This window comes from Mixophyes fleayi, chromosome 1 (assembly GCF_038048845.1).
Source record: "Mixophyes fleayi isolate aMixFle1 chromosome 1, aMixFle1.hap1, whole genome shotgun sequence".
NCBI lineage: Eukaryota > Metazoa > Chordata > Amphibia > Anura > Limnodynastidae > Mixophyes > Mixophyes fleayi.
In genome coordinates this window covers 91,515,552-91,527,287 of record NC_134402.1, presented here as the reverse complement: position 1 = coordinate 91,527,287, position 11,736 = coordinate 91,515,552, and the positions used below count along the sequence as shown (strand labels likewise).

Genomic DNA, 11,736 nt, shown 5'->3' with positions numbered 1-11,736 from the left:
ACGCAGGCCTCCGCCTGCGGCCCGAGCCCCGCTGTTAAGCTGACCCTGTCCTGGGGCTCAGGACTTTAGGTGCCCTTACGGACGGATGGAGGGATTCTGTAAACGGCTCTAGTACTTTACCACTTACCTACCAAGGGATCAAGAGTCCCCTACACTACACCGGGACCTACTAGCCGTGTGCCGAACGCCCATTACCTGCTATAAGGGCCTACTGCCCCGCTAACCATCAGGGATCTTCTGCCCCTCTAACCGCAAGGACCCAATGTCCTTGTACACTATAGGGCAGCCGCTCTGCTAAACTGGCGGAGCCTATAGCTCCCCTCACCCAGAGGCCTGTGCCTCTCTACACTAAAGGGCCTTGCGCCCTGCTACGCTCAAAGGCCCTTGCACCCTGCTAACTCTAGGGCCTTTTGCCCTCCTAACTAAGGGGCCCTAACTGTGCCACAGGCCGAGTGCCTGAAATGTGCACCCGGGCCTTATGCCCGACCTAAATGAGTATTTTATACTCACCTGCTCCGCACAGAAAACTCAGCTTGGCTCGCCGTCTTTGGGTCTTCCAGATCCTCCAGTCGGCGGCGCCTCTTCTCCGGTTTGGCGCTCCCGCAGTCTTCTTGGTGGGGGCCCTTACCAGGCTACCCTGCCGCGTGGCAGGGTAGCTCACAGCCCTTACAAGGACTCCACTGTACGTACCTCAACGTCCTCTGTGGTCTTCTCTGCCAACGAACTCTTCCAATTGGTGGCGACTAGCGGCTTATAAAGCCGTGGACGCGCCAACATCATTGGTCGTCGCTGTGAGCCTTGATTGGCTCGCAACAGCGCCAAAAGTTTAAATGGCCGGAGGCGAGCCAGGATTGGCTCGTCTGTCCGGCCACTGGCCATCAGCGGGAAGTGAGCGCAGATTGGCTCATTTGCCCGCTGCCATCGGGACCTGTGAGGAGAGAGGAATCCTCACCGCTGGAACAGTGAGTAGCTTCTTTCTTCGCCCTCTTCCCGGGCACCTTGTCCACGTGGCACCTCTCCACACATGCGCAAATTATGGCATGCAATGGAACCTACGTCCAAAGTTGAATCAGGCCCTAAGTGTTTAACTGCATCCCTACAATGAGAGGTTTGTGGCCACTTAAAGGGCAACACTTGTATAATAACATACCTCCCAACATTTCAGCCTGGCAGAGGAACCCACAATGTGTGTGTGTGGTCTCATCTCGATGGGGGCATGGACACGCCGTCCCCAGGGTGCTGTTTAGTACAATAATCCACTATGCTGCCCTTTGGAAACCTCTCTTCTAATAATGTTCCTACCAATGGGACAAACATGTGGGAAGGGACGGCGCCCTAAAATGTGGGATTTCCCACTGAAATCAGGACACTTAGGAGCAGTGGCGGATCCAGGGGGGGGCGATCGCCCCCCCTAGCAGGGGCTTGCTGCCGACGGCTGCACACTGTGCAGGTCCGTTCAGCAGTGACAGTGTGCTGCCCGGCTGCTCTGATTGTGTTTTAAACACAATCAGAGCAGCGGGGCAGCACACTGTCACTGCCGAGCGGACCTGCACATACTGTGGCAGCCTTAGAAATTACAAAGGGGGCGGGGCCTAAATCCCCCCCCCCCCCCTAAAATCGCCCGGGGTATAGCAATAGTCTGGATCCGCCCCTGCTTAGGAGGTATGTAACAAACAAGTACCATCACATAACTAGATCTATCACAGGACTTGTTGAGGACACAACAGGCAAAAACTACTTTAGGGTAATTGTCAACAGAAACCAGTAAAGCAAATCATATAATCAGAACTATGTGTGATAAATACAGTATATCCTGTTTTCGTGAATAAAAAAATATGTTTTCCTTGCTGTTGAGACAAGCGTAGAGCTTCAACCAAGGGTTTGGTCGTGTATAATAAACCTGTGACGGGACCAGCAGCTCTGACTCATGTAAAGGGACATTGAAGTCTTCCACAAGCAGAGGGAGCCACTGCTTTTTAATAACACCGTCCTAATTGGTTCACGAGATGCGAGATCAGGATGTTGATACAGACCATACTAGATTGTAGTACCAGCTCCACATAGAGAGAGCTGTGGAGAGGCTCGCACGCTGGCAGCCGGCTGACCTTCGCTTCTACAGCAGCAGATGGATTAAAGGAGAAAGCGCAAGAATCAAAAGGGAGATCCAGGCGTGCACGTCCCTGGGAAGTGCTGTGTGATTTATTCGGGAGCAGCGCTGACCGTTCTAGGATGGAATGAGCAGGGAGCCGGGAGAGCTGTGCGTTTGTGTTGCGGGGACTCCGCTCTGCCGGCCCGTGGAATGGTGCTGATATCTGCCCGCAGCGCTACCTCAGCTAGCAGCATGGAGACGTCGCCTGTCTCAGCAGTGTAAGGACCCATCTGTTCCTAGAGCCTACAGCAGCTGTTTGTATGCTGAGCCAATACACTGGGATACCGTGTCTATCAATTCCTATTTACACTGTAGAAGTTGTTGTGGTGATATGCATGATACAGTGTGGTTACACCATGCAGCACTGCATACATGTGCAATGTTACTAGGCATTATGATTCAGTAGTGATATCCTAGTATTGCAGTGCCTTCTACATACGAATACCCTTGGTCCGCTTGACAGCTCTTACCATTGGTTCCTCAAGAGAGTCATTCTGTCGTGACAGTCTTTATTGCCCCTGAATGAACTCACAGTGGTCAATAGGCTAAAGAGCCTTAGCATGATTAATCTTGCCACACTAGCCAGAAACCTATTAAGTTGCCTTTGGTATTGGAAAGCTTAGTTCATATTGTTCTTCAGAAAGTAATAGCTTGGTTTTAAAATGGAACTATTTATAAATAAGAAAGCTAATATTAGGCAGCATACAGTATGCTGTTTCTTCAACAACCATCTAATAGAGGTATTAACATGTCACAGGGACTGCTAGAGCGGAAATACTAAGGAAGTAGATAAAACATAAGACATTTTAATCAAACACATTTGAATATAAATGTTTTGCTTTTAGTCTAAATTTGGATTAGAAAATGACAATGAATTTACTACAGTATTCAAATTTATTTCTGCCTTGTATACTGTAGCTGAAATGTGTATTCCTTGGTACTTAAATCAACACACTTTATTTAATTCAGGATAAACCATATTCTTCCTGTTGGGTATATTACATTAGGCTTTCCTGTTTTGTTTGAAAGAAGGACATGAATCAGTTTTCCTCAGAACAAAAACATGTTTTGTATGTCACTTGGAAGCAAGCATTCTGTGAAACATGCACAATTACCAAAGCAATTGTTGACCTGCAACTTGTTCTTGTAAATATGTATGATACTTCCTGAGCATTTAAAAGAACTAGTTTTTGTTGGTGGCAGCTGGCAAGCACTTGTGAATAACTTTTTGTCTTTTGAAACCCACTTTTATTTTTCTTCATAAGTTAGGCACATTTATCACCTCCTTCTATGGTAGGTGCATTTCTGTCAAGTGTTCCTTAGTTCTCTGTGTCCTTAGCACCCCTCATGGTATTTATCAGAGGACTCTGAGATCAATGTATGAATGAGGGTTTTTTCCCAATCAGTGCGATAGAATTTGCTTCTTTTCTCTGTGCCCTTGCCTTGCAGCCTGTGATGAAATGGGCAAACTTGGACTCTGACAGATTTCAAGAGAAAAGTTATAGTTTCACAGTTTCAGCAATAATTTAATCCGATTGGAAAAGGTTGTACTGTGTAGTGTTGTTCTTTTGGGCTGAATCCATAAATTTTCATGTTCTGATATACAGTAGGAATTAAATTATACTATTATGCTTAAGGCATGCAGTTTATGTTGCAGAATTATTTGGCTTTTATTTATTATTGGTTAAATACACTGAAAAAGACAGCACCTCTATTTTATAACTTTTTTTTGCCTTGACTGTTTTTTTACTGAGGTTCCTAGGGTTGTAGAAAACCATTTAACCATTTAACCATTAAGAGATGCCAGGACGTATAATATATATATATATATATATATATATATATATATATATATATATATATATATATATATATATATATATATATAATTTGCTACTCTGTGCACCAATATACAGTTCCATTAGACAAATGTACATTGTAGCACCTTTGTGACCTGTGAATAGAGCAGATCTTATCTGACCAGTATCCAATGCAGCGTCCGTTTTGCCAATAAACTGTTGGCAAATAGGAGTAACTGTGTAACTCGTAGCTCCCATTTGCCACTAAACAGACCTCAGTGAACTCAAGTTGACTGATGGGAGTTCACAAAATGAGTGACAGGACTTGGCTGTTTCTCTAGTATGCAAAATGGTGAAACTGGATTGTAAAATAGAATGATCGCTTTGGTTTATTTTTCTTGTTGGATAAGTTATTTTAAAAGATGAAACATATTGACAATTCCATTTACATTTGTAATTGTTTGTATATAGTGCTTAAGTGACACTAGTTGGTGATGCCGTAAGTCAGGCCTGTCCAACCTGCGGTCCTCCAGGTGTTGTGAAACTACAAGTCCCAGCATGCTTTGCCAGTAGACAACCTGTTGATGGCTGGAAGGGCATGCTGGGACTTGTAGTTTCACAACATCTGGAGGGCCGCAGGTTGGACAGGCCTGCTGTAAGTAATGCTTTCTAATGATAAGGCATAAAGTTTTACAAACTCTTCTGAAGTAAATATGAAGCCTTTATTCCATTCACATCAGGGCGGTAAATGTAAATGTCAAACTTCCCTTTACAAGGCAGCGCCTCTTTAAATTTAAGTTGTCATCTCGCCAAACTCGCGGGAGTTGACAAAACCGGAGATTGATACATTTACCCCCAGATGTGGACACAGAGTAATGTGTCCTTATATAAACAAGTACAAGCGTTTATACCCTTTCACAACATCTGATTACTCTTATTTACAGTTTCCTAATATGGTTAAAAGAAGAGAAGTTTCTAATAAACATTGTCTACCTTGAGCTAAAAATCAACACACATCAACCTTCTTTAATGCAGGTGTGGTGGCATTGTAAATCTCACTTCACGTTCTTGTGCTTGACGTTCTCATTGTCTTTTCTTAAACCTAAATGTAAATAAGTTTGTCCTTCTGTCACTAAGACTTTGTCAACTTTTGACCCCTTGCAGCTGAATTGTGTAGAGAACAGAATTGGACACTAATACATCTTCCTCACCAAAATCCCAGGTTAGACATGGGGTAATGAACACTCTTTCAACCCATGTTCAACTCTTCACTCCACACTTTGATCCTGGGTATATCCCAGGTCGCCGCCATTCACACTAGACCCATGTCATCAAGTTGAGTCATTAAAAGGGGATGGCAGAGGCTCTTATAGATGACGTAGCAGAGGCCAGTATGCAGCCTTTAACATAACCCAGGACCACCTTCTATAGAGCAGCATATCCGGTTCCAAACCTGGAATAACCCTGGTCGCGTCCAGAGTCATGGACCTAGGTTGTATAACCAGGCTTGACCCATTCACACTGACACACTACCTGGGTTATTCCTTGGTCCATTGCTCGGCGTGAAAGGGGTATCATATGCATTACTAAAATGTAAGTATATTGCTTAATTGATATATTTACCATAAACAGTCAGTTTTGTGTCAGATTGGGTTGACTTCCCTATACCAGAGGTTGTCATCCTTTATTTGTGCAATGGACCCTTTGGCAGTCTGGTGAAATCTATGGACCCCTTCTCTTAGCCCATGCTCCTATTTACGCCACATATTAAATGAAGATATGTGATTTCTATCGTTGCTAATACTATTGATATTTGTTGTCTGTGTTCACAGTTGAAGTAAATGTCAGTTACTGAAAATTATTTGTTTTGTTTTCCGTACAAGTTCGCCACCCCCATGAAATCTAATGACCCCCAGGTTAAGAACCCCTGCCCTAGACCAAGGATGTCCAGCTGGCAGTACAGGGACCACTTGTAGCCCGACCACGTTCTTTCATGTGGCTCTTGCTGTGATCAGAGAAATTACTGTCTTGTAGCAGATTTTAACAAAAGGCGCTCGGGTGTCTTTATTTTGTACCTGCTCCCCCAAGTTCTATAGCCAGGATGCCGGCAGTGAAACAACAAAATGTTGTAGATTCTCTTTGAACCCTGTTGAGAATACAGTATATAGCTCAATCTGGTAACTGACTGATAATGATCATGGAGAACTAGGTATCACTTAATTTATTGCCTCAAAAGTAATGGTGACACGTGGGTGATGGTGAAATGAGGAGATGGGTGGGTTGTAGGAATGTGGCGATGTACGGTATGCACGGGATTACATAATAAATAAAAATGTGGATATAAGAGAATCAGGGTTGTGAGAAGATCATGGGGTAAAGAAGTGTGAACTGCGCTGGAGGTGTATGTAGGGAGGGATGTGCATTACAGGTGGGCAAAGGGTCGCAGTGGGATGAGGTGATGGACATGATGTGGGAGAATAAAACCCACAGGAATTTACCATCACATTGACACAAAAGGAATCAGGTAGACAATTTAGGGGAAGACTGAGAAATAGGAACAGGTGGATTTGTGGGGCGAACATACATGACAAAAGAAACAGAGACCTAAAAATAGATAGTGATTTATATATTATACAGATGTATTACACCTAAAAAATGCCCAATGCTAGTTTTTCCCAAACCCAGTCCTCGGAGGGCCCTAACAATGCATGTTTTCCAGATCTCCTTGCTGTAGCACAGATGTATTTATTACTGACATTGTGAAAGATCCACACGTGGTAATTATGTCACGTGTGACCTGGAAACATGCACTGTTAGGGCTCCCTGTGCGCTGCAATAGGGAACTGTGCACTATACTATTTGAGCAGAAATTCTAATGTTCATATTGATTATCAGTTCCAGGCTAGCATTTATTTATTTATTTTTTAACATAAGCATAATGACATAGCATTGCTTTATTAGAGTAATATACAGAAGATGAGTACAGCTTGCTCTGAGACCAGAGTTTATATTAATCACACTTTTTATACTTTTAATATAAGAAATGCTGTTTTTGATGGAAGGACTATGTGTAATATGTCACGTGGGAAAATTGTGGCCAACCCCACCTGGTGTATGAAATGGCTTGGAATCATTTTGTACCAACTTTCATGCTCTGCAGTGTCACCTGACATTAAATAGTTGGCTGTGGTTGTTTGACTATTTCCTATTGGTAAAAAAACAACTGCTGTGGTGTGACAGCAGGTGATCACTGCTTGTAGAATGTTTGTCTTGTTGTCGTGTCATAGAGATGGAATTCTTGTCCAGAAATAATTCTGGTGACAGAAAACTATTTGTGGATGTTCTCTTGCATCAGACATAGGCTTAACCATTCTCTGTGACTGCTGCATCATGCACCAACAAAACCAGAGTCATAGTAACTTCAGGTACAGGAAATAAGCAGCTCTTCATGCTGAGCTGTCATTTTCCTTTGAACTTGTATGTATAAACTACTTTTAACTCTGAATCTGTATTCCTAGCTGGCAACTGTTCCTGTACTATAAATCTATGACAAGGGTATATGGCTGCACTATGTCATACTTGCCGACTTTCAAACGTCTGCGTCCGGGAGCTGCGTGGGGAAGAGGTGGGCATTTTGGGGGCAGGGCTATGCAGATCACTTCATTTTAGCCCCGCCCTATGATGTAATGACGAAACCGATCTAATTCTGCCCACTTCACTAGGAAGTGGGCAGATGCGGGAGGCTGCCTTACACTCCCGAGAGTCCGGGAGACCTACCCGGAATCCGGGAGGCTCCTGGACATTCCGGGAGAGTTGGCAATTATGCACTATGTACGTCAATGGTGGGCAACAGGCCGGCGGGTCTGGAGGCTTCACCTGCAGAGAATAAGGGGGGTATTCAATTGACCGAGATTTTTTTTTAAGACCGCGTTAAGTCATTTTAAAGCTGTTTGTTATAATTCTCGAGTGGTTTAACTTTACCCGTGATTCAATTCCATCTTTAACGCTCCATTTTTTTTTTAACAAACAGTCCTCTCGCACTCCAGTAAGTCTATTGAAGTATAGGGTGTGCGAGAGGCAGCCGCGTTAAAAGCAATTCAATTGTTTTTTAACGCGGCGCGTTAAACAGGCCAATATGCTGTTTTATCTCACACCTCTGAGAACTATTTGAAATCATGTAATGTTTGTACTAATGTGTTTTGACATGGTATAGATGATTCTATAGTAAAAAATAGTTAAAAAAAAATATGCTAAAGAAAGTACTGTAATGTAGATATTCTCAACTAGAATGGTTGTGTAATGCAATAAAATGTATGAAAATGTATGCCAATCCTTTTTTTTGTCTTATACATGACCGCCTTAAAACCGCCTTAAAACTCCCCTTCACTCCCCTAAAAACTCGCAAACACAATGATTAACACGCGGAGGCAGCGGTCCCTCTTTTTCAATTGAATTGCACAAGTTTTCATGCTGCGTTAACTAAAAAGGGTTGGTATACCAAAAAAAAAACCCGCGGGGGATTTTTTTTTTTTTTTATCGTGGTGGTAGAAAAAAAAAAATCTTGCGGTCATTTGAATACCTTAAGAGTGAATGGGAGCAGCCGGCTTCCTCATCATATGACCTCCTCTGCACACTGCAGGGAGATCACACAGCACAGCCAATCAGAGGAGGGGGAGGAGTTAGTGCAGTGAATTCTGGACTACACCCTCTCCTTCCTCTGCAGGCTCATCTGTGCAGATAAGTGTGGGGAGGTGGAAAGAGGTGTGAGTGGAGACATGCAGAGGTATGAGGGCAGATCTGAGTGGCATTTGGGCACGTGTTGTGGTCTGGGTTGCATGTGGGTGAGTTTCGAAATACATGTAGGGGCATTTTGTGTAAAGTGGGGGTTTGAGAGTATGTGGTATTTTGGAGCAAGTGACAGATCCGCGTGGCATGTGGGTACACTTTGGGATTAGTAATGTGCAGTGCGAAGTTGCTTTGAAATTAATTGTAATGTGCGGCCCTCTTGGAGGCTGGAGGGCCGCACATACCAAGGCTATGTATATAGCAAGCCTTTATTTTTCTTTTACCAGATCCTTTTTGAAATATTATAGATATATAGGGTATTATTAGGCAAGGCTTGACAAGCCAGGTACCTAATGTGCCTAAAAAGTATTGCTGGTTCCTAATTTGTGCGATTCAGTACTATTGATGTCAGTGGACACACATGTTTCCTGGATACTGGAATTGCCAGACAGGCCCCTGAGTTATTTTGTGCATCCCTACTATGAAGATGTTATGGCAATCTGAATCATAGAAAATTCTTTGCAGTTCCAGTTAGGCTTTTTATCTAATGTATGTAACAATTGGTCTTTTGCCAGAATGTATTAATTATTTGCAATACATGTTGTAAAGTTATTGAAATATGTCTGTAATACCATTTGCTGTGTGAATTTTGTATGCAAATGACTCTTGAATTAATAAATAATTGAGACCTACCAGTATGTTGGTCACACACCGTACACTTTCCTTTGCCCATTTACCAAATGACCGAATTTGTGTCAAAATTGGCCACAGTTATGAGGGGCCAAATTGGACTAAATATTAGATTTCAGAATACTTCTGCTTCCTGCTCACAGGTTGGCTTTGGAATTTGCTAGATAAACACTGAACGTTTTAGAATTGGGTGCAGATAAACTATAGTATTAAATACAGAGAGTTCAGGTAGCATGTGAAACCTCTAGGTGCTGAAATCAATGTGCGACTGATCACTCTTGAAAATAATATATGTTGTCACATTGTGAAATCTGTGTCTCTTTATATGGATATTGGCACAGTTAGGATTTCTAGGCATTTCTTGTTTATATTTGAAATTTTTAAACCATACTCTTTTGTCTCATTTTGGTAAGTGTGCATGCAGTGTTTTGCCTTGAAATATACTTAGTCTTATCTAGCAGAAAATGCATAAAGACAAAAGTGGAGTTTAATATTTAACCAAAAGTGTGTAAGGCCTGTTACCCACTGGTATGCAAATCACATGTAAAAACGTCTAAATGCTATGCATATGCCTGCAGGGCATGTTCTTATGGATTTAGAAATCTGTCCAGAATCCAGAATAAAAGCAGTACATAGCTTTTCTAGCTCATTTAAATAGTTCATTCATTTCAATGGCGTTTTTAACAGGTGCACTACCTGCAGATACCCCATTGAAGTGAATAGCCCTTTGAAATGAATAGGAGAAGCTCTGTAAATTATAACTACAATTGCTCGGTTTCAGGCTGGTCAGCATGGTCCTGGAGAATCTGGGGTGGCTGCAAAAAAATAATCGCCCACCTCCCCCCAAAAAAAAATAATTAAGAAAAAATGTACCAGCCTTTGGGGCTCTTCTAAGCAGTAGACTGGGATTAAAGTAGTAATGAGGGAATGTTTGGACATCTGGAATGGACACGCCAGGGAACCTTGCTGCAATGGTAATGAGTTACAACTGTCCATTCCCATTATACTTGTAATAAGATATAACTAAAACACTGGCACAATTGTTAAATAAACTTTTATTGAAATAACTCTTCAAACCACTTTTCACAGGTTTATTAATAATAATGAAAAAAAATATATTTTATTCCAACAAATGTGGTCTTGTAATCCAAAGAGAAATATTCCATATTTGTGCTCCAAAGGGAAATCATATTCTATTTTTTTTTTTAATCCACGGGAAACAAAAGTAAAAACAAAATAAGAAATTATGGAAACTGCTCCACTCAAAGCAACGCTGCAGGAAGAGAAAAGAATCAATCGACCGTTGGATTTCCCATGCTAGCCGTGCTACAATTGGCTGTGTAATGGAGCCTCCCTGCTTTGATTACATATCAATAGAGATTAATTTAATCTCTATTTATGTGATAAAAAACCCAGTTGCCAGGGCTGAGCAACTCCACTTATGTCAGTTATCCATTAATTTATTTGCCACCTTCATTTTAATGTGGTTTCTACATGTAATGCACAACCCCTTTGAAATGAATGGACCATAAATAGGAACATAGAATTTGACAGCAGATAAGAACCACTTGGCCCATCTAGTCTGCCCATTTTTTTACTTATGGTAACCTAAAACCTTATTTGATCCTTAATTCTTTTGTAGGATGTCCTCATGTCTAGCCCAAGCATGTTTAAACTGCTCTACTATATTAGCCTCTACCACCTCTGATGGGAGGCTGTTCCACTTATCCACTACCATTTCTGTGAAGTAGTTTTTCCTCAGATTTTCTCTGAACCTACTTCCCTCCAGTTTCAGTGCATGTCCTTGTGTTCTAGTACTTCTCTTCCTTAGAAGAATGTTTCCCTCCTGTTACTTGTTAGAAACTTTCAAATATATCAAAGGTTTTATCATGTTCCCACCTTCCCTGCTCCAGACTATACATATTAAGATCTTTTAGTCTTTCTGGGAAAGTTTTTGTGCTGTAGGCCATGCACCAATTTAGTTGCCCTTCTTTGTACAGTCTCTAGTGTATATATATATCCTTCTGGAGATATGGCCTCCAGAACTGGACACAGTATTCTAGATGAGGCTGTACCAATGACCTATGCAGTGACAGTATTACTTCTTTCTTTCTACTGCTTATTCCTCTCCATATGCAACCAAGCATCTGACTTGCCTTTCTCATTGCTTTGTTACGTTGCTCAACTGCCTGAAATAGTGGCTCCTAGATACCTTTTCTCATAAGTAGTTTCCAAAATAGTGCCGTTAATACTATATTTAGCCTTTGGGTTTCTGAGACCCAAGTGCATGATTTTGCATTTTTTTTGGTATTA

General features: G+C 42.1%; 1 protein-coding gene across 1 annotated transcript in view; it reads left to right on the top strand.

Annotated features, from left to right (window-relative positions):
• Positions 1 to 2,016: 2,016 nt before the first annotated feature.
• The window catches only part of KLHL2 (kelch like family member 2), a 95,243-nt gene continuing 85,523 nt past the window's right edge, over positions 2,017 to 11,736 (top strand). Inside the window, exon 1 of the mRNA XM_075197989.1 lies at positions 2,017 to 2,367. Coding sequence (XP_075054090.1) covers positions 2,300 to 2,367 — 68 coding nt within the window. The 5' untranslated portion in view covers positions 2,017 to 2,299. The remainder of the gene's footprint in view (positions 2,368 to 11,736) is intronic.